Source organism: Ambystoma mexicanum, chromosome 2q (genome assembly GCF_040938575.1).
Source record: "Ambystoma mexicanum isolate Mex_15411 chromosome 2q, UKY_AmexF1_1, whole genome shotgun sequence".
NCBI classification, from domain to species: Eukaryota; Metazoa; Chordata; class Amphibia; order Caudata; family Ambystomatidae; genus Ambystoma; species Ambystoma mexicanum.
The window spans coordinates 151,041,962-151,065,817 of NC_090924.1; the positions used below are offsets into that span (position 1 = coordinate 151,041,962).

The 23,856-nt window shown below is 46.0% G+C and overlaps 1 protein-coding gene across 12 annotated transcripts in view; it reads left to right on the forward strand.

The window, feature by feature from the left end:
* OBSCN (obscurin, cytoskeletal calmodulin and titin-interacting RhoGEF) overlaps window positions 1-23,856 on the forward strand; it is a 3,169,051-nt gene that overhangs the window by 1,794,341 nt on the left and 1,350,854 nt on the right. For all 12 annotated transcript variants that reach the window (XM_069647058.1, XM_069647065.1, XM_069647061.1 and 9 more), the window contains 2 exons: window positions 20,214-20,492; window positions 22,441-22,516. In XM_069647058.1, coding sequence (XP_069503159.1) covers window positions 20,214-20,492; window positions 22,441-22,516 — 355 coding nt within the window. The remainder of the gene's footprint in view (window positions 1-20,213; window positions 20,493-22,440; window positions 22,517-23,856) is intronic.

Genomic DNA, 23,856 nt, shown 5'->3' on the forward strand with positions numbered 1-23,856 from the left:
AAAAGGGATGATCTTTGCGGGGTCATACACTAACATATTCAGTTGTGTAGCGGGAAAAACTACATACATGAAATCCAAATGATGACTGAGGTAGGCTTGGTAAATGTTTTAATAGCAGCAAGGGAAAAGTAATAACATATATCAGCAAGACAGGCCCCGAGAACAAAATTTGAAAACTGCCCTTGTCCCTCCCATATTACAGCAGTTCTTATAAACTTTTGAACATATGAGGGAGGCGTGGATTTACTTACATATGAAGTAATTCCCAAGGAATACTCTTTCGGTCTCCTGCTTATCACAAGAACTTCAAGCAGTACTTTAACTCTTTCACTTTGTGAAGTGAACCCCACATGTCATTATATAGCTGCAAGCATGTTATAAAAGATTTACTATTAGCTTATCTAGTTTCTTCTAAAATGCATTGTCAGGCAGTATTAGGTGACACAACTATAACTGAACATAATGTAAGAAAACAACCTCACTGTACCGTGTCTGAGTAAGGGAAAACAAATAATCTGGCTTATGAACGCCAAGCAGAAAGTACCTTTTATGTGAGCATTTAACAGTTTTGAGGTGGAGTTTAACATCTAACCAGTCCAGTGCAGGGTTTTTAATAAAAGCCAGTCCTAAATGAATATAGCAGCATTAATATTGGTTTGATTCTCTCGAACAGCAGTACATTTCTTCATGTCAGATCGGGGTTCGACATTTACTAACATACATTTTTCTTTTCGCCACAGTCCCCCCTTTATGAGACCATCTGATCATACCCTTATTATTTCAGGTAAATAATTCATACATTCTTACGTCACTGTTCAAGAGCTCTTCAGTGGGAAGTTTTCATCAACAACAACAACATTTCTGAAACTTTCAGGGTGTCCTTAGCTTTCTTTTATACACAGGGTAATAAGACACTCGGCCAGAAGGAACAGACTGTATACTCAGAACAGGAGTATGATGACCAACACAACTCGATAGCTCCTAGTGAACAAATGGATTCTGGCAACTAGGACCAGAAAGACCACCTGGATGAGTGGTCTTTGTGAAGTTTAGCTACGGTTGTGCAGATATGAGCAATGATGTTAGTTATGTTATCACCACAATTTGGGATAAAAGTGCAACTTTCTGATCCAACTTAAGCGCAAATGCCTCCTTTAGAGGCCAAGATGGTGTCTAACGCCATTCAGTTTTGCAGTATCGTAGTACGAATAGCTACCTTTTCATGAGTGACCAAGAAAAGGGACATGGCAGTATCATTGGAAACCTTCTCCAGAAATAAGGACATCCTGGAAAGCTTATCTCAATTCAACTTAACACTGAACCCAGGCATTACTCATACCAAGCCTTCAATTAAGGTTTTCCAGCCACATTTTCTTTTTCTTTGGGGCCTGCAGGACATTTTATTTTCAACTTGATAACATTTTGCAGAAACAATAACCACTCAAACAGTGAAACAAAATTAAACAAGACCAGTTTCGGGCATTCCCACCATATATGTGCCCACGAACCTCTCCCCCCACACTCCCTCCAGCAAAGTTGAGAGGTGTGCGGAAACATCTTGTTTAGTCTAACTGGTGTTAGGTGACATTGATACATCAGCTTAAGCCAAATCTACCGGGTCTGGAGGGATCTAGTGAGTTTCGGAATCCGAGCCCACAAGTCCTGCCACTCACTCTCTACTATTTCTGTGCCTGTGTCCTCCTCCCATTTCCTCATGTACCTTCTAATCGGAGGGTTCTCCCCTTCCTTGATGTACTTATAGATGGAAGCCATGAGCCACTTGTCGCCCTCGTGTGTATCTAGGTATTTTTCAAATGGGGTTAAAGGGCGTGTACCCGCCCGCCCCTGTTCAGGGTGGGATAACCAATGACGCAGTTGCATGTAACCATATCTATGGGTCTCCCTCAACCCAAAGTCTACTTTACACTGCTTCAAATCTTTTACCCTGCCATCTTCATACATGTCTCTCAACATTCGGCATCCCCCCACATTAAAGCGCTTTGAAACACATTGTGTATAGGCAATATATAATCAATCAATCAATCAATCAATCAATCAATACCAATCATTAAATGCCGGATTTTTATAGCCTAGGGAGAATTGTGGATTCTCGAATAGAGGTGTGTAGGGAGACGGGAAGGTAGTGATGCGGGCTCGCCTGACCGCCGCGTCCCAGGCTTCCCCAGTGGTCGAGGTGATACAGCTGAAATACATCTGTGATGGTCTATCCACCTTCGGGAGCCACAGCGCTGCCTCCAGCGGCCCGGCTACCACCGCCCTGTCCATTGACCTCCACGGCTTATCCTGATCATTTCTCTGCCAATCCCTAAGCACCCTTATCTAGGCCGCGATGTAGTAGGCTTTAAAATCTGGCTCGCCCATGTCCCCACGAAGAGTTGGGGTCCTCATTAGAGTTGAGGCTAATCTGGGGTGCTTGCGGTTCCAAATAAAGGGATTAGTAGCTTTATGTAGGGCTCTGAAAAAGGAGCACGGAACTTCTACTGGGAGGGCAGCGAAATAGTATAGGAGTTTTGGGAGCACCACCATCTTGAGGGCATTCATGCGTCCCATCCACAAGATATACAGGGGGCCCCAATCTACTAGCTTGGATTTAATTCTTTCCAATAGAGGAATGTAATTTTCCCTATACAACTCTCCCACTGTGTTGGTGAGATGGACCCGCAAGTATTTGATTCCCTTGCTTGCCCATTTGAATGTAAATTATCGTTGAATATATTGAACCAAGTCCGTCCGTAGGTTAAGGTTAAGGATCTCAGACTTATTCGTGTTTACTGACAGACCGGCAACCCTCCCGAAGTTGTCTAGCTCCTCACATACTGCTGTTAATGATGCCTCAGGGTCGGTCAATGTGAGTAGCATATCGTCCGCGTAGGCCATCACCTTATGTACCTAACCCCCGAACATGATGCCCCTTATGTCCTCAGCCATTCTTACCACCTCCAGGAAAGGCTCAAGGCGGAGAGCATAGAGCAGCGGAGAAAGAGGGCACCCCTGTTTCGTGCCCCTCTCTACTCTAACTGCCTCTGAAATCTGACCATTAATAGCCAGATGGAGGGACGGGTTTTGATAGCTGGCGCTTACTTAATCAATGTATCTAGGTCCGAAGCCCATTTTGGTCATTGTGGCGAAGAGGAAACCCCACTCAACGCGATCAAAAGCCTTTTCGGCATCGATCGCTAAAAGGAGAGGGGGGAACCCCTTTATCTGAGTCTTCTCGATCAGGTGGGCCACCCTGCGCACATTATTGGCTGTCTGGCGTCCCCTGATGAAACCCGCCTGATCATGCCATACCAATTTAGGCATAATAGGGTCCAGCCTGGCCGCCAAGATCTTGGTGCGGATCTTCGCATCAACATTTATGAGTGCTATTGTGCGATAAAAACCACATTCCTCCGGGTCTTTACCCCGTTTATGTATGAGAATTACTTTGGCCTCATCCATGGACCCAGGGAGGGCTCCGGGAGAGCCTATGTGATTAAAGAGTCTGGTGAGCAGGGGAATTAGCGATTCTTTGTGTAGTTTATAGAACCCGGCCGCAAAATCATCTAGGCCTGGGGCCTTGTTCGGGGAGAGAGCGAGGATTGCCCTCCTGACCTCGTCAGTAGTTATGTCTGCCTCAACCTGTTCCCGCTCCTACTTGGAGAGAGTCGGCAGATCAAGCCTATCTAGGTACGCCTTTTGCGCATCGGGGTCAGGGTAACTTGATGAGTATAGGGTGGTATAAAACTGATGGAAGCTCTCTCTATACCCCTGTTGTTAGTAAGCGTCCCCCCCCTAATTCTAAGGATAGTTTTGTCCCTCTCCTCCTTTCTCAGCATCTGAGCAAGCAATCTGTCGGATTTGTTCACCCTGATGTATTGCAGTTGGCGCAGGCGTAACAGAGTGCGCTCTGCCGCTCTGGTCTGGATGAGGTTCATCTGACACCTTAGCGTCCGATCCTCCCTTGCTAAGGCCGGTGTATGTTTTATTGTCAATTGCTCCATTGCCTCCCCAAGCTTTCTGCCCAGGTTTTCTTCTTCCAATCTCATTTCCCCGTCCCTTCTTGCCTTGATAGCCATGATCTTCCCCCTTATCGTGGCTTTGAGCGCATCCCACCATGTTTGTGGTCTAGAGTCTTTCCAGTCATTCTTCTCCACATATTCCTCCAGTTCCCTTTCCACCTCCTGGATCAGAACCGGGTCCTTAAATATCTGGGTCGAGTATCGCCACTTCCATAACTCTGGGGGACCCCGCGGCCTGCTCAGTGTCAACTCAATATGGGTGTGATCCGAAATCGCAAGAGGCCCAACAGAGATCCCAGAGATTGACCCTAAAAGAGGCGGAGACACCCAAATGTAGTCGATTCGGGAATTGGTTTTATGAGCATACGAGTAAAATGTGTACCCTTTGTCGTTACCCTGAATCTCCCTCCAAGCATCCACCAGGGCCAGATCCTGAAGTTTCTTTCTAAGCTCCCTGGAAGGACCCCCCTGCGATCCCCACAGGGCCCTACTTCTGTCCCTAGAGGGGTCCCAAGCCATGTTAAAGTCCCTTGTTAGGATAATGCAACCCCTAGCGATAATGCTCAGCCTTGCTAGTGACTTCTGAAGGAAGGCATCTTGCCCGGTATTTGGCGCATATAGCGTGGCGATTGTGTATACCTCCCCTCTGCCCTCTAATATCATCGCCAGGAATCTCCCCTGTTCATCTTTGTGAGTTGTCTTAATCGAGAGATCCAACCCATCCCTCAATGCGACAGCCACCCCTCCCTTCTTGCTCGCCTGAGTGGCTTGGAAGAACCTGGCATATCCCCAGATTTTGAATCTCCAGGTGTCCCATGTTTGAATGTGAGTCTCCTGCAGTGTAACTACATGTGGCTTTTCTTTGCGTATGTACAATTCGATCTTCCTTTTAACTGGCAAATTTAGCCTGTTAACATTCAGTGACAGAATCTTCAGGTGTTCCATGGTATCAGGAAATGTGAATAATTTGGTACGGACTGGCCTTCTTGAACCCCTTGTTTATTAGGAGCGATCCCATCCTCTCCACTGCCCCTGAGGTAACCCTCACCCTCCCCCCCACCCCTGTGCCCGCCCTGGGTAGGCTCAACTGGCTTCTCGTCCCCCTCGTGGCTATAAAACGAGAGTTGAGCCCCATCTTTACCCCAGGTCTTCCCAACGCAGGATCTCCCAATCCCATCCCAAGTGGCTCTCCCCCTCCCTTCCCCGCAGTAAACCTTTGTAGCTTCTTTCGCCACCCGGATCCAATGCCACAGGCATATGTATTGAGTCCCCTCCCCGGTCTCACTACGCTGGCCCCCCTATGATGATAGAGAGTTAGTGGCTGCTGATGACCCAGGAGAGCCGTGCTGAGTGTTGAAATGCCCCCCCCCCCGGTGAACCGCTGCTCGCCCACTGAGGGGCCTCCTTCCTAGATCGTTTGGACCCGACGGTGGTCCATTCCCCTGACCTGCGCGGGCCCCGTCGGCTCGCTGGGCTCTCGGGGTCCGCCAGTGGTTGCTCCACAATGTCCATCAAGTCCAAGTCTTGTTCACAGGTCGTGATCTTATGCTGTCTACCTTGCCACAGGAAGGTTAGGCCAAATGGATGGGACAGTCTGTATTTTATTTATTTTATTATTTTATTTTGTTTCAGCACCGGGAGCATCCGTCTCCTTTTGTTCAGAGTTATCTGGGATAGATCCTGATACAGGAATATCTCAGCGCCATTACAGGATATATTGCCAGCCTTTCTCACCTTTTCTAGGATCTTTTCTTTTGCTGCGTAATAGTGGAAAGCCACTAGCACATCCCTACGCCTGGCACCCGGCTCCGGGCGGGGAGGACCCACTCTGTGTATCTGGTCGAATTGTAGGTCCGTGTCGGTGTCAGCTTCCAGAAGGTCCCCGAAGACCGCTGTGAGAGTCTGTTTGAGATCCTGGAGCTGAACGGGCTCCGGCAGTGCCTTAACCCAGATGTTGCTTCTTCTAGACCGGTTCTCAAGGTCTTCAGCCTGTAGATCCTGGTTCTGGGTAGCCTGCGCCAAAGTCTCCAGCAAGTTTTCCATCTTCCTTGCATCATCGGTCAGCTCTTGGATGGCCCGCTCGTTTGTGTCCACCCTCTCCTCGATGTTGTGAATGTCTCGCTTAATATCCTTCAGCCCCTCTGCCAGATCTTCTCTCAAGGCGTCTATCTGCTTCTGGCTCACCGTCGTGATCTTATCTACCACTTCACCAAGGACTTGTCGAAGCGTTGCGTGCGTGACCGGCCCTTCGTGAGGCTCTGGGCAGAGATCTGCACCCAGGGCCCCCGTCTCGCCATCCTCCTGGTATTCACTCTGGGTATCGGCATCTTGCTCGTGGTCTTTGGTCCAGAGCTTGGTAAGGGGGCCCTCCTGGGTCTTCTTGGTGCTTTTGAGGCCTGAAGGGAGGTCCCTGGATCTGTTTCTGGACATAGTGGGCTCCGGATCCCAAGCCAGATAGTTTGCGTGTTGCTGCGTATCCTTAGGAGGGGTGTTCGGAGCGGTGTGGAGGGAGAAGGGGCCCCTAACTTCGGGATAAAGCCAGATGTCACCAGCAGGGGCCACAAGTCCCCCCCCTCAGTCTCTTGTAGCAGGCCGCGGGTCTCTGCGCAGACCAGGTGTCTGATTACTCACCCTGGTTGGGTCTCACCTGTGAAGGGGTCGAAACCAGGCCTGTGCCAGTCCGGGGGGAGTCGCCGCCAAGGTAGAGGGTCCAGGCCAGATGCCCCCTGTGCAGCCCCTCCTCAATGTCAAGTAACTCCTCAGGGGGTCGGGGGTCCACCCGGCTCCCCACCGCGGGATCCGGTTCCAGGAAAAGATACTCAAGGGGCACTAGACCCACAGTCCAGTCTCAGTTGCCTGCCTGATACTCTGTGGTATGAATTCTGTGGGTGCGGGGGGGGTGCAAGGCCGCAGTCCACAATGGCCCAAGGCAGTTAGCCCCTGCAGTTCCCCACTTACTGCATATGCTCCCGGTGCTGCGTCTTTATATGGGTCCCGACGTGTCTGGGCGCCAGGTCTGCTCTGCCGGGTCCCGTGGGCTCAAGGAGTCCACGCCCGCAGGGAGGCACCCGGGGCCGTGCTGCGCCACGCGTCGCTGCTCTCACCAGGTCTCCCCTGCTCGGGCTCTCATGAGGGGCCCCCGCCGAGCTCCACTCGAGCATGCACACCGGCCCGCTCGGCCCGCATTGATTGTTGCAGGCCCACTGGCGTGCCTGCGCGGCCCGTCTCTTCTCTCCTCTCACCCACGACGAGGAGCCCCCACAAAGCCCCCGCCCGCTGTCTCCGGGGGAGAAGGGCACCGGAGGACGCTGACTGCAAATAGGGATGCCGGGGAGGGCAAAAAGCAGTGGAAGATGTGCTCTGGCCCGTTCAGGGGGTACGCGTGTTCAGGAGGTCGGGAGCCGCAAAGTCTTTTACTCGGCGGCCATCTTGGAATCCTCCCCTGCGGAAAATTTTGAAGAATGTCTGATAGCAGGAAGGATACAACCCATGTAGCAACCCCCACTTTAATCCATTGGCACTCAGGAGTAAGCATTCACTACACAGATGGAATAGTTGCTACGATATGTGCAGTAGCCACAACCGACAAGGGTAAAACCCTTGTCGAAGGAAAATGTAACATTGTTAATGGTCACAGTAGTACTGGAACAGAGAAGGCCTTCAGCAGAAGCATATATGTGTATAGAAGTAGGTTTCTTGGAAGCTGATCAAGGAAGGGAAAAATGGGACAGTAAGGGAATTTCATCTGGGAATGTTAACCAATACCGGGCTTGGGACTTCGCGTACCAGAAACCCATCTAAGATAGCTGCAGACATCACCCCAATTGAATGGAACAGGAGCTATAGAGAACCCAGAGGCTAGACTACTATGAAGTAGATGCGCACAGACCCAGCATTCAGAGACATTGTGTATGCATCTGTACTGCCAGGTTGCATAAAGAAAGGTGTTCTTACCATCTATCCAAAGGTGTGTAATAGTACCTTGCGACTCGTGGCAAGGAATATTGACAGTAGTGCTAAAAGACAGGCTAAAAAACTGTAAACACATGATCATGGCATGACACTTAATTCATGAATTAAATGCAGCATTAAAGAAAGATAATTCACAAGCATTTTCTTGGAAGGGACTTCACTGTTAGTCGAAGGAAAGTTGATGTTCCAGAGTTCTAGAAACAAAGTCAGACTAAGGATAGGAGATAGTCAACTAGTTCAATTCAAGGTATCAGTTCTATGCACAAAGATCAGAGAAATCAGGTATGATAAAAGGCAACCTTACATCCACATTATGATGAGCAGACTGCTTATCAGTAGGAACAATCCAGCTGCCCCATTTAAAGTAGAAAACCAGAAACCTTTAGACATGGAAAGTCACAGCAGCTATTTTCAATGTTTCTGTCACTGCACTTTTTTCGTGGAGGATGCATTGAACATAAATGCATTGTTAAAGGGATCAGACACCAACAGCCTCCTAATTCTAAGTTATTTGAACCACTCCCAAAGATCTGTACAAGCTGGCACAGTCAACAGCGAAGGGAAGGGAAGAATACCTTGCAGATGCCAGGGGGAAGAGGGAAGGGCTGAGATTACTTTAGGAGGGGAAAACTATCCGGAACCAGCAATTCCTCAAGCACAAATGTTACAAGAAGGGGGATAAGGTGGACGCACTCCTGCTGGACTCCTGGACTGCTTAGGTCGGAATGGTGACAAGTAATGCATTGTTTTTCTACTTCATTGTACCTTTTACTTGTCAGATCATTTTAAATATAATTTCTGAGGACAATATTAGAATTTCACAGGGGATACCACTGTGTTTTGTCCCTTTTCTATTTTTTCCCCTTGTTTGCATATTGTTACTTTGAAATAATTTTGTTGTCATTATTTTGACATTGAATTGTGCCTCAGCGCACTATGTTTCTAAATTGTAACTGCACTGCGCACTTTATGTCCAGCCTGCATTGCAGGAGGTTCATTTGATAATGATGCACTTTAATTATAGATATCTAACATTGATTGTTTGTTTTTATGCTGTTTTACCATGGATTCAGCTTTGTGTATAATGCAATTTGACATGTGAACAATAAAGATTGATTGATTTTATACTATCCTTGATCTGGCCTATCCCCTCATTGAGCTCCTATACCGAGAGCAATTTTCCCTGCTTGATTTCTCTAGTGTTGTGTCTCACGTGACCCCACTTCCTTTTGCTGCTTGTTTAGTTACTCCCCTGGGTCTACGTGGTTGGGGACGCCTATCCTTGATCATATATGGACGCACTCTTGGTGGCATGGCTACGGGGACAACAGGCGGAGAGGTGGGTCTCGGAAGTCATGGGGAGAGATGATGTACCAGTGTCATCACCAGAAATGGTATTAGAGGCCTTCGCCTCCTTCTATCAGACTCTCTATAAACCAGAGTGCTTGCACGAAGAGGGAAGAATTGACTCATACCTGGCAGATATTCTCTTGCCTAAGCTATCTGGAGCGGAGTCCAGGGACCTGGAAGCCCCAATAACCACGGAAGAGATCAGGCGGGCAGTGGCGCGAATTCCACTGGGCAAGGCACCGGGTGAAGATGGGTTCTCAGCAGGGTTTTACAAATCATTCCTTGAGGTCCCCCTGCCATTCATGACAGAGCTCTTCAATGACAAGCGCTCATTACGGTAATACCCAAGGACATTACGAGGGAACATGCAGGGCGTACCGGCCCATTTCTCTCCTTAATATTGACGCCAAAATATACACCTGGGTGCTCACGGCCAGGCTCAAGAAGTACATGCCCCGACTGATCCATCCAGGCCCTGTGGACTTCATCAAAGGCTGACAGGGGGCAAACACAGTGAGGAAATCGCTACACCTATTACACGAAGCAACAAGGGCAGCAGGGGCCCCCGCCCTCCTCTCAGTGGATGTCGAGAAGGCATTCGATAGGGTAGAGTGGGACTTCCTAAAAGTGGTTTTGGTTAAATGTGGCATGGGTTGAGAGGCTCCACTGAGGGATCATGGCAGTGTACTCATCACCTACAGCTTGTGTTGTGGTTAACGATGGGTGCTCATGTTGGTTCGCTCTGGGGAGAGTCACCGGCAGGGCTGCCCCCTCTCCCTGACTCTTTTTGCACTTTCTCTGGAGCCTCTGGCACAGAGGATCAGGGGGGAACCTAGAGTTGAGGGGTTCTCTATGGGAGGGTAGGAGTACAAAATAGCTTTATATGCGGATGGCATGTTATTACATGTTACAAACCCCTTAACGTCAGTGCCAATGATGGTCCAACTGATCGAACAATATGGCAGCATATCAGGGTTCAAGATCAATAGATCCAAGTCACTCCTCCTCCCACTGGACAAAAACGAAGATCTAAACGTAGCCAGATTTGCGCCGCTCGAAATGCAGGTCACCCTGCAACCAGTTAAGTATTTGGGGATACATGTTATTAGGAACCTAGGAGATTTATATGAGGCTAATTTCACCCCACTGATGGCCAAATTAAAAGAGGACCTGGAAAGGTCTCCTGGCTGGGTTGTCTTAACACCCTCAAAATGTTCCTCCTCCCTAGGATCCTCTATTTGTTCCAAATGCTACCCATTCAGAGGCCAGACTTGTTTTTTAGGGAAACCAAGGGCACCATTTTGAAACTCCTGGGGCAGGGAAAGAAGGTGAGGATCCCAGAGGGAACCCTTACCCAAGGAGGGGTGGGCCTACCGGATATGAAACTCTCTTATAAGGCTGCACAACCTAGGGTACCGATACTCCACCTAAGAACACAGCGCAACCTCCAGTGGGTCGGCCTACACAATATACACATCCACTCGGCTACAGCTGATTGTGGGAACGGTATGGTATATTTGGAAACAATGCAAAGTAATGGAGGGTGTGACAACCTGGCCCTCACCATTGGGACATATCTGGGTACTGGGAATCCGAGATGCCATACAAAACCCCAAAATATTTCAGTCCTGGTTTGAGGCGGGCTTGGAGAGGGTGGGACAGCTCTGGGGGGCGGGGCAAATTTATTACTATCCAAGAACTTGAGACCGCGCTGGGCATAGGCAAACTTCCCATCTTCCTATTCCTTCAACTCAAGGGGGCACTGACAGGGGAGGGATGGAGGGAGCAGATTCGGAGGCACCTCACCCCTTTCGAGAAACTCCTAGAGGCCAGAACTGAGGGGAAGGGTCTGATCTCGACCATGTATAGGGCCCTATTAGAGTCAGGCAATGGGTTCACGCACAAACTTCGGGAAAGGTGGGGGAGAGGCATGGAGGAGAGGCTGGGCCTACCTTTATGGGATAAACTTTGCAGGGGGTGTCTCCCGAACCTCGGTACCTTGCCAATACAAACTCCACGTCATCAAAGTCCTGCACAAGTGGCAGTATGACCCGGTTAGCCTCTCCAAGATGTACCAGAATGTCAGCCCCTTATGTTGGTGTGAATGTGGGCTAAAGGCGGACTACTGGCACACATGGTGGGGGTGTCCTAAGGTACAAGTGTTCTGGGATGTAGTCCTGGGGTGGATTAAGGAACTGGACGGGATTGTCAAAGATAAGGCCCCGCTGTTGGTCCTGTTTGGTCTAGAGAAAGCGGAGGGGCAGTGTTCTAGACTTCCCCCGATGGCAGCAGGCTTATTGCTAGCGGCATGCTTAACGACCCGTTGGAAAAATCTCCCAAGTAAAAAAGAATGGATTAGCGTGGTCAAAAGCATGTACGCGATGGAACGAATAATAGCAGGTCTTCATGGGGACAGGGGAGAATTGGAGATGGCATGGGGGTAATTTGCCAAAAACATGTGACAAAAGAAGTAGCTTGAATCGACTCACTACCAGGGAAATGCAAGGAGAACAACAAGAGTCCTAGGGGGTAAATTGCTCAATGGAAGGTGATTAGACTTGGTCATATTGGACATAGGTGCCGCCCGAAAGGGACTAGTGCATGAAGGGACTGCAACCTATGTGGATAAGGACAATTTTTGTCCCGCAAGGGGAGTTAAACAGGGTAAGTGTCAAGTGGCGAGGGGTGGATTGGGGGAAGGGGTAAGGAGGGATTAAAGGGGTTTGTTAGTTGTTCTTGACGACTCAAAGCCGCAGACTAGTTAGATTTTGCTAATAGATGTTATGATCATTGTAACAGTGTTTTTACCAAGTCTGTCATCCTTCTTGAGACTTGTTGATTGCTTCGTTCTAAACATTTTTAATGAAGACTAATTTGAAGAAAAAAAAGAATTTACTTACTGTAGTGACTAGAGAATTCATAGTCCAAACCATCTTACCTGGTGGTGCGACCACTGGAGCTGAGTGGTAGGCTGGTCGTCACTACAGTGAGTAACTTTAATTTCTTGCAATGGCCAATTGCATATTTGTTTTAGTAGCGCAAACTGGTCTGGAGGGAGAGCAGTTCTCCGTAATTGGTTAAGATCAGCATGTGTTGGTCCATAGCAATAAATAATGATAAGCAATATTTCTTGAAATTTAGCAGTATCTTCACGAATCTTGGAAAAACCTTTGAAAGTTACAGGGGCATTAGTAGATGGGAAGTCAAAGAAGATTAGGAAGTTGCCATCTATAGCACAAAGTGTCAATAGCTGGGAGTGAGCACATGTCCCTTCTACCCAGAAGGGAGCCACCAGGCTAAGTATGTAAGCCCTCTCCGCAAGACTATACGTAGTGGTCTGGGCAAGTGGGACCTCACTGGGAGCGATTCCCCTCTCCGGGAGAAAGACTTCCAGTCCCAAGAGGACCACCCTGAACGTACTACATTGACATCCTAAAAGGGACTTGAAAGAACTATTTGTTTTCAGATTTTAAATACAAATATCAGCAATCCTCCTTCCACCCTGTTTGCTTCAGGTAATGCTGACTTTAATCTGAAGGCCGCTGTAAAGGAAGAAGGACACACCCTTTTTGATTGTGATGATGTACTTAAGCAGAGTAAGAACTGTGAATGGAGAGAGACATCTGATGCCATGCGCAACCCCTACAGAGGTAGGAGAAGCCACGATACGCAGAGGTGAGCCTCTGTGGACACTTCCTGGAGGGGCAGAGCTACACACAGCCACGTGCCAGAAGTGGCATAGTGGCAGGAAGATGGAGGCTAGCTGGAGGCTACGAAGCAGGTATGCTGACCGAGCAAGAGCCTCCCGTCAGGAAAGGAGCCTAGACAGGAAGCAAACCATCTTCCCTGGTGGTGTGACCACTGGAACTGAGTGGTGTGCTGGTTGCCCAGGAACCAACACCAAGACCAGGGGAAAGCAAGGAGCACTAGTCCCTGAGCTCCCCACTGCGAGTGCTGGTATTAATGAGACGAACCTGAACAGGGAAGCAAATGCTCCCAACGTGAGGACATCAGGGAACGCTGTAAATTGTGGGGTCAAAGACTTCCAGAGTTTTTCACGGTACGAGAATCTGGGAAACTGGAACTGGCACAAGACCCAGGTAATATGGAGTGATAGAAATGCGAACATTGCATATCAAGGCTGGAGAAGTCGCTCTGAGCGTGAGATTCTGAAAGAGTGGAACAGGCATGCAACCCAAGTAAACCAGAGTGAAGGAATTACAAATCAGTATATGAAGGCTGGGGAAGCCGTTCCCACGATACGAATCTGAGAGAATTGTATGGACACACGTCCTGTGATCCAGGGAGTGGAAGGGGTATGTGTGCTTTGTATCAAGGCTGGGAAAGCTAACAAATGTATGAAACTAATTGTACTGAGAACCAATAATCCTACCGAAGTTCCACAGGACTTTGAGTAGTTCCAATGTCACAAAGGTGGGATAGATAAAGGTAAATCCAAGTGATCCGGGCGGGTGGAGCAGGGATTTTATTACTGGTATATAAAGACATAGCAAGAAGAATTTGCCTTTTCCCAGGGGAGGAGCTGGGTGGGGGGGGGGACAGAGAACTTGTCCAGAAGACATTTATAATTTTAACAGGCAAACTACACATAAGGACTATGGACTGTATAAAAACATTTGAATGGAACTTTGAGACTGCTAATATTTCCTCTGTTCCGGCTGTTGTACAAGCCTCTGGTTCTTTTTAGTTATGTTGTCTAAAGTGGTAGGGCCAGTTAGTAAATAGGAATTCGCACTCGGGACTCTTTATTTTGCACTATGACGAGCACCCTTCGTTTTTGCATTAGAAGGCAGGAAACTTCCCTCACAGCAAAAGAGCCAGTTAGGCTTTTTTTATTTATTTGAATAAACCAATCTACCCCATGACCCATTGTAGTCCGAGTCCTTCTTCCGATTCGCCTCGCGGGGTTAAATGAATTGACCAAGCCAACTGCTGCAGTTCTTTTCTCAGTTGACAGCTGTCTCCTCAAATCTATGGGTATGTCTCCTCAGCTATGTCCCTGCTAAGACAAGCGTTTTACCTTATGCAATGGGCACAGGGTTCATAACTGGGAAACTCACCGGCAGATCCTCAGGAAATCCTGCATATCAACGATCTGACTTCTGACGGCACCAAATGTAGCAAAATAATTCAAATAGTGAATGAGGTAGGCTTGATAAATATTTTACTAACAGAAAGGGCAAAAGCAATAACATACATCGACAGGATAGGCCAGAGAACCAATTCCAATACCACTCTCCGCCCTCCCAAATTACAGCAGTTCTTATACACTTTTGAACATATTGAAACCTATGAGAGCGACGTGGCTTTGCACAACATGAAGTCATCTTCATGGAGTACTCTTTTGGTTCCCTGCTAATTACAAGAATTTCAAAGCTTTGCTATGACGCTTTCACTTTCCTGTTCCTGTGCAGCTCACGAGTCAATCTGCAGATGTGAGCTTGTCATAAAAGAGTTACTATAGCTTGTCTAGTTTCTTCTGCAAAGCAGTATTAGCCAGTATTAGATGGTTCATTTATAACTGAACAAAGCTTAAGAAAACAACCTCACTGTGCAATGCATGTGTAATGCAAAACAAAGAGCATTGCTTATAAGTGCAAACCGGAAGTAGCTCTTGTATGCAAAGGATGCACAGTTTTAAGATGGAGTCCAACCTCTAACCAGGCCAGTGCAGGGATTATATTGGCCTATGCTAATGGAATACAGAAGCATTAATATTGATGTGACTCTTTAGTGCAAGAGTACATTTCCTCATATCAGATGAGATCTTGGCATTTGATAACATACATTTTTCTTTCCACCAGATTTGGTATTATCTTCTTTGATCACCGTCCTCCCATCTTTTGGCCATGGTAAGAAAGTAAGTTCCCAGCCATTAGGACGAGCCACCTGAGATACCTATAATGAATGGAACTGCCCAAGGTCATCAGTTGTTGCTTATGAGGCCCAGGCAACCAAGTTGCGTTCTGTTAAGCCGTAAAGTACACTGCACATACAGTCAGGTTTTCTTGAAGTGTTTTGTTTAATATATGCATGGTTAATAGCCCTGTTACATCCACAAGATCTCAGCTTGGTTCTTATGCAGCAGGATGATATGGGACGGGAGGGGGCGGAGCAGGCAAGGTGAAACAGTAGGGGAATGATACCGAAAAGTTGAAAATAAACGAAACATGTAAATGTAGCGTTCAGTTTTAGGGCTATTTGCAGTGATCCTCTTACTGCTGCATTTGCCACCCCTCTCTTACTTACCTTTGCCCAATAGCACACACAACTACAGCTTGCGGCCATGCAGCATTCAAATATACTTACACAGCCGACCATGGGCTCTGACATTTTTTACAGTTGGCTGGGCATTCCCAGTGTTACCCTTCGGGAGATGTGACTAAGTTATGACCTTTCAGATAAACAGGTCTATATATTTTGAGGGTTCTCTTGAGCACATCTCAAGTCACTCACAACACCAGCAACTAATTAAACTTGGAACCATCACAGATATCAGAAATGTCCTTTTCATGTAAATATGCCTACTCTCAAAAGGTGCGAGAAATGGCCCTTGTGGGTAATTTAGCCTGCTCTAAGGAACTGCTCTCATTTTGCCCATTTTTTGATTCAGCAGTGGGCTTCAATTTTCCTAAACTGATAATAGATGCACCCGTTCAAACTCCACCCACCCTTCCACACATCCATTCTCACTCTATTAACCCCATTCATTGTCTGTTTCTGTCCAACTTCTCTCTTCCTCTACCTTGTTTCGTTTCTCCCCTTGAACTACACGCTAAGGGCTGGACTCCACTAATGGGAGCACAATATGCCACATTCAGACAGGCTTCCATGCTAATAGACCACTACGGTGGTGACTGACGCAGTATAAAATAACTAACATCGTATACAAGAAAAAACACGTGAAATCACAAACCCACATTTAGTACATTTTCCTTCCCAATGAAAACAGCTCCTGCATCAGCATCATTGATGTGTGGCTAAGGTGCAGTATCTCCCTAGGCACATAGAGAAAGGTGTCAAGGTCCGGATTACTTTTAAGAACTTTGGGCGACACTTCAAGTGCTTCAGAATTTGCTAAAAATGTAAAAGAACCTCTACTGAGAACGAACATAGCCAAACAACCTATCGATCATGCTCGATTGAGAGTGTTTACAATCACGGGTTACCTCACTGTCTCCAGAGTATATATAACCATTTACATATCAGTCTGTTCCGACCCACAAGGACAGTCCAGCACTTAATGGCTAGGCAATTCTCCTCCGAACAAAAATACAAACAGGAATCCTGGCCACAAGTTTCTGCCGGGTTGGATATCATCAGCAAAGTATGACTGTGGTGTAGAGTCTCTCACAAAGTCCACCCACAAAGTTAGTCCTGCAAAGAGCGATAGAGAGACAAATGTGTCGCTCTTTGCTGCACTGACTTTGTGGGTGGAACCAGTCTGATCTGCAAGTGGTTACTGCTGATAAGGCTCAGGAGCTAAAGCATGTGTGTAGACCCTCCGGAATGGGTACCGACCCACTGAACAGTTTATTTGGCAAATATAAAAAGAAATATCTAAAAACAAATTTTGTTGCTCATCCTGTGTAGAAAAAGTGGACGCTACACTACCTTAACTCTGAGCCTGCATTCACGTATAACATCACTTGTGACATAATTGATGACGTCACTGGAAACTAGAGCACACTGCACTGAGGACTGCCATTGCCTGTGGGTGGCATGGCCTTTCGCCATATCCCAACCCTTGTGAAGGCTCCCAAAGTGGCAACAGGGCCTGGCCTGTGGCCAGGTCAATTGGGTAGTTTCCTGTGATATACATTGTGATATTGTTGATGATGTAATAAGTAATGCACTTTGTGATGTCATCGGTGTACTCATGAGCTGTGCAATGAGGGGCCCTGAGTTGAGGTGGCATAATATCCAACATTTGCTGATTTTCAAGGGTTTTGTTTAATTAAACGATGTCCTAAATGTCATTTCAACTAGGTTTACAAGGGTTTTGTTGCGTTGAACTGTTTTAACTGAACTCTCTCATAACTAAAGATTTTTCATTGCATTTCCAGGGTTGTGTTATGCTATACCTCACACCATCTGTAGTACTCAAGTTTTTTTCATTTTCATATCATCACAAATCTCATGTTCAGTATTATCACCATGTTTCTAAGGTATGCATGATGGGATTTCCCCATTATTGGTCCATAGCCACTTTGCGATAATGAAGAACCGTGATGACAATACAAACAATATTTGGTTTGAGGGATGCACTAGTAATATGCGACTGATGAGGATATGGGATGTGGTGGTAAGGAGTGATTGTGACAAGGGGCTGTGATGTGGAGGGGAGATGCTGAGATAAGGGTAATAAGGCATTGTCATGAGAGGGGGTTACTGGGGCAAAGAACGGTGGTCTGGTCCTGAAATCGTGCTTTTGCAAATATTGTGTTAACTCGTCCAGTGGCTTCTTTAAAAAATGGACAAAAAGTAGGTAAAAGAAATTAATGATCTCATATCTGATGTAAGTTATGTCATGTCTGAGGGAAACAGCAGCGCATTCTTGAACCGTGAGTTATGGCTGCATAGCTTGCAATAGCTGTCGAATTGCCTAAGTAACAAAGTTTTCTGTGTAAATATATATAATACGCCTTGACTTTTCCCACATTTCCTATTAATACCAAATAAGAAACAACTTGGGCTCAAAGTACCACAGATATTCCTTTTCTTGCAAAACCATATTTGGAAGAGGGAATGGGGTGATTTCACGTCCGGTTCGAGGTGAGGAGGTTGAAAGACGGGTGCATGGGTAAGTTGGAGAGTTTGGGGAGAGCTGCTTAGCCTGTTTTGAGGCAGATCATTTTTGTCACTGCAGGAATCCTGAAGAATTCCCACAGGAACGTCGGAAGGGGCGTTCAGAAATAAAAATTCTGAAATAAAAATGCATTACGTGAACCAGTAGGTAAAACGGGATAATAGGAGACGGTCATTGTGGATTTACACCGTGGAGGTTCAGAGGGGAACTAAGAAAGGAGGAGTGGGAAAACAGAGTGTGTGAGTGGGAATGTGTTGTAATACGTGTTGTGTTCTGCGTAGAATTCCACACTTGCTCTTAATGTTTTGTTTACATCTGTTGTGGGTTCCACATTCCAAGTGGAGCCAGTTATCGGTTGGAGTGGAGAGGTGAAGTGTAGGCTGAGTACTGCTGAGCTCAGGCTGGTTACTAATAAAGGAAGTTCACCTACCTCCAGTGTGTGGCTCCCTTTGTCACAGAATGCAGAAGACTTTTACATTTGTGAGCGTTTTCCCATTACCTTGGTAGTCGACAAACATTGCATTACCGCGGTAATGATTACAACGTTAATATAATGCAGCATAAAGGTGACCGCAGTATGTTTCTGCAGGATTTCTTGTGGCAAACTATCGCAGAAATGAAGGGCGGTGAGGGGGAGGAGAGGGGAGATCAGCCATGGGCAGTGCCCATGCTTGTTTAGTGGTACTGGTGGGACATAGGCAGCCCATGGCCTGTGGAATCTGATTATTTACTATTGTGGGGGATATGGGCCAAGGCCATAGGCCAGTAGCTGACACTATTTGACTTATTGGTGCATTGTGGGCAGTGGCCATGACGGAAATCCAGGGCCACTGGGATCTGACTATTTATTAGTGAAGGAGATATGGGCCACAGCTGCAGGTCATAGCAATTGGCCACAGTTGAAGGCCTTGACCAGTGGGTCACAGACCTTTTGCCTAATTGTTGCACTGTGGACAGTGATCAAAGGCCATGGCTGGTGAGTTTTGGTTAGTTAACAGGTAGGGATATATGGGCCACGACTGACGACCATGTTTTGTATTACTTCTTGGTGCAAGATGGATAGTGGCCATGGCAGCCGGTCATGGACAGTGGGACTTAGATTATGTATAGCATAAACAAACCTTGAAATTCAGTGAAAAAACTTGTACGACGAGTCAGACTCAGAGAGCACAGCAACTCCCTTGAATCACCTGGTGGATTTCCACCTTGAGGATTTTGCTTGAGAAGGATTGTGGAGGTCCAGGACCAACCAGAAAAAGTATCCTACCTCATGGAGCCCTGGAAGGTATCACAGACCAGGACTAACTATGAGAGGTATCCGACCTCATAGAGCCCTGACCCGCCACAGCTACTGCATGTGAGCAGGAACTAAAAGTTGCCTTAACGGGGTCAGCACTCCAAGAGGTTGGAGGTCTCTGCTGCTTCGTCTCAGTTATTCATAACTAGAAAAAATAACTAATTTCAAATGTCAAATTTCAGCTGGACCCTTTGTTTGCTGTGCAACTGTCAGGTCTCGATGAGGTCAGGCACAGTTTTTGGTTGGTTCCAGTCTGCCACAAGACATACAGAACAAAAATGGTACATTTTCATTTCCGAATATTCTAAAATCCTAACACTCATTGCATGACAGGTATAAGAGATTTTGGTGCAGGGGCAACACTGCTCTCCAAATTTTGATAGATCTATGGAATGGATTTGCACCAAACCAACAAAAGGCACATCACATTTACACCACTTTATGCCGCTGTTTTAAATTTGAAGCAACTCTGTGGAAGGGTCTAGGCTGTACAACTGTTCAATGATTGTGCATTTTCTCAATGGGAAAATCAATGCAAAAAGGTCAAATATGTGTTTTTTTCACAATTTATACTTGATAATCCATTGGTTCACATTTTCACCAAACATTCCAGTTTCGTGGACCCCAGGCCTGAAAGCATTTTAGGAAAATGTCATGCATGTCAAACGAGTAAAAAGACTATTAACTTTGTTCATTGGTGAATAATGTCCTTTTGTATTTTCTTTTTCTTCTATCTGTTAAGCTCCCCTATTTGTAACAGAACTTAGAAACCAAGAGGTTCAAGATGGCTACCCGGTCAGCTTTGACTGTATTGTGATTGGCAAACCTCAGCCAACTGTACGCTGGTTCAAGGATGGAAAGGTGGTTGAGGAAGATGACCATTACATGATCAATGAAGACCAGGAAGGGTGCCACCAACTGATAATTACTGCAGTGGTTCCCACCGACATGGGCGTCTACCGATGTCTGGCTGAAAACAGCATGGGAGTCTCTTCCACCAAGGCCGAGCTGCGGGTGGATAGTAAGTCTATGGCTTGATAATTGAGTAGGACCCTGATATCCAGGCAAGGAATTTTAATCTTACTGCAGTCCACTCACTTTTAAGGCAATTCAGGGGTGGGCTAGCTGAAGTTAATTGTGTACCCTGCACTTCAGCGTCAGTGTTAAGGAGTGTTGGCTTCTTTGTTTAGACATGGATCTTTGAAGTGTTTAATGAAGCAATATCGTTTTAGATTTCTTCTAAAATCGGCTTTAAAAAGAAGAAAAATTGATGGGCTCTTGCTTTTAGTTCCTGAGAACAAATCCAAAAACTCTCAAAGTTACCTATGTAGGAACCCAAACCACCTTAGTTAAAACGCAGCCCAATTTGAGTTTGATTTCACCACCTCTTTGAATTGAGATATGTACCTTTCTGAGCACTCGACATCCTCAACAAATGAATGAATGGGTTGCCATGATTGTTGACGCTCAATCTGTAATTTGAATTTGGCAGTGATAAGCACGCTATAGATTGACCGTAAATGAATTTGATATTTAATTTCCATTTCTTTCTTATTATGTCTCCCCGTTTGTTGTCACTGGCATGCCACCTTCATTTATTTTTACTCAATCTAGATATTAGCAACCAAGAGTGTGTTGGTTCAAACAAGATGTTGGTCTCTCTCTCACTAGAACTGAAATATGTATTTCATTATATGTGTGCAGGCTCTGCCAGTCTACCAATAGCTGACTGGCTGGCTTGTATGGCCCCAGTAATGGAACACTCTTGCTTTGCCGTGATATAGCTCCAAATATTTATGAGATAAAAGACTCATTAATTAATCTGGCCGACTAACTCTTTTTTCAGTCTACCTCAGTTTGCATATGCAAGACGAGCTTTGGGAAAGCCAACTATTTGGGTTTTTGTGTAGGCATGGGATCTGCATTTTCTGGGCACTTCCACAAAGGCGCTACCTGGCCATGAGATGGTAACAGCTTTCAAATCTTGTTAGTACCTGGCCATATTATGACAGTGCCTGACAAATGCCTATCTAATTCCTATACAAGAGCCAATAATGTTGGCTTTGCCAGTTTTTGTTTTAACAGGAATTCAGTACAAATAACGGATGCAAAGACACACATACTGCATATACGTCAAGTGTCTGTAGGCAGACTTGATTATGGCACTTTTATTACACTGGGTGCTAGTGTATAGATGCATGTACGTCTTTGCCTTTCAAGAAGCCTACTCAACAAGCACAGAGGTAGCTGAAAGAGCTCCCACATGGATGTTTTTTGGGCAGATATGTATGAGTAGTGGGCGGGAATGGCTATATCTACTAGTATGGCCCTGTGGATGGGTAAAAAACGAACAACACCCAATGGATGTGTGCCCCTCCTACATTCCATCTCTCACCTGCTTTCACTTCCCAGTGCCATGGAAAGCCAACACCAAAAAATGGAGAGCGCCTTCACAAGAGAAAAGGATAGTAAAACAAAAATAAATATGGCCATATTCATTCAGGAGTAGGATGCAGAATGGATAATAGGTGCAGGGGTAGCCTGTGAAAAGAATGTCATGGCGAGATGACCCCTATCAATATGGCGAGGCCCAGCAGTACGTATATGCCTCCATTGCCTTTTTTGGAAACTCAGATTTAATATGAAACTCAAACTCCTATTCACCAGACTGTGTGGAAACAGGTTCCACCGTTAGAAGGGTTTAGGGCATACATGTTAATGTGCCCTTTAATAATAGAACAGCCTAAATAATGTCCAATGTGCTATATGTACACACGGTTTGAACCCATGGAACAACCACTCTTATAATCTCAGATTTATGTTTATGCGCCCAGATGAGGATGTACATCGACATCGACACTTTCTTTCCAATCATGTCACATTTTTCAAGGTATATTATGTTAAGGGGAGAGGATGTTCCTAAACCTATGGTTGTCATGCTCAATCAGTATTGTTTTGTATTCCAACAGTGACAAGTTCCGACTATGACACTGCAGAAGCTACCGAAACATCATCCTATTTCAGTGCCCAAGGTTATCAGTCCAGGTAAAGTGTTACTAGCAGTGCCTGCTACTCAGGCTGATCATAAGCAATTGTTTTATTCAAAGCTAAGTTGTTTGTCTCTTTGCTGCATTTATAGATTTGAGTGCACCCTTTGACTGAGGGCAATTCAGTTACTCTTTTCTTCTAATACTGCAAACACATTATGGGCTTGACAAGACTCAGAACCCTTTTCATGCTGTAGAGGCGGGAGGCTGTGTCCTTGCCCTGTTGTACTTTTAACATGTATAACCCTTATAGATACATCCTTGCAGGATACATCATTGAGTATTTGATCAGATTAGCCCTGAGCAACCTTTTTTTAAAACATATTTTTATTGTCATTTTGAACAGTACACATAAAACCAATAAAACCCCTCCATATCCCCCGTACCAACAACAGCAGACATGTTTACGTTTCCCTTCTCCTAGTTCCATAAAGCCAACTCCCAGCTCCATTGCATGATTTCCAAAATGTGCAGATTATGAGGGCACCATTGCTCCCTATAGTCACTTTGAAGCAATGTCAATACAATCATCCAATCTTTTCTGAATTTTGCACCCTCCCCATGGATTCTATACATCACCCATTCCATTACCAATATTTTCCAAACTTTCCATCTTTGTGCAAGCACCGGCCAGGTTGCTATCAACAACACCATTAATGCTTTCCTTTGAGCCTTGGAAGGTAAATAGTTTTTCGGGTCAATCATCCCAAACATCCATTCCCTTAACCCCTAGGTCTTATCAGATATGAACATTTCCCTTATCTGACAGGTAACTTCTGACCAAAACGGTACTATTACCAGGCATTCCTACCATATGTGGGCCCAGTTTCCTTTACCTTAACATTCTCTCCAAAATTCTATTGAAACATTAGGATATATATTGTGCAACTCTATTGGTGTGTGATACCAGTGCATCATAATTTTGTACCAGATTTCCCTAAATTGTATTGATCGTGTCAGTGTGGGCATGTTTCTCCACATATGTTCCCAATGGTCCATGGGGATATCGGCAGCTAATATGTTTTCCCATTTCTTCATATATGACCAATATCGCCCATCTTCAGAATCGAGAAGGAGCTTATATAGTATGGAGACCAAACTCTTGGATCCCTTATGTGTGATAATAAACTTCCCAAAAGCAGTTAACTCCCTACTTATTGCCTGTTTAATGGTTGGATCATGCAACCAATGCCTCATCTGATAGAACCACATTGTAGGCCTCTTTGTTAGGCCTATGTGTTGTTTGCATAAAACGAAGGCCATTATTTCAGTTCCCTGCATCATGTCCCAGACTCCCACCAAGTTAGCCTGCTCATCATTCTGCCACCTTGAGCATGA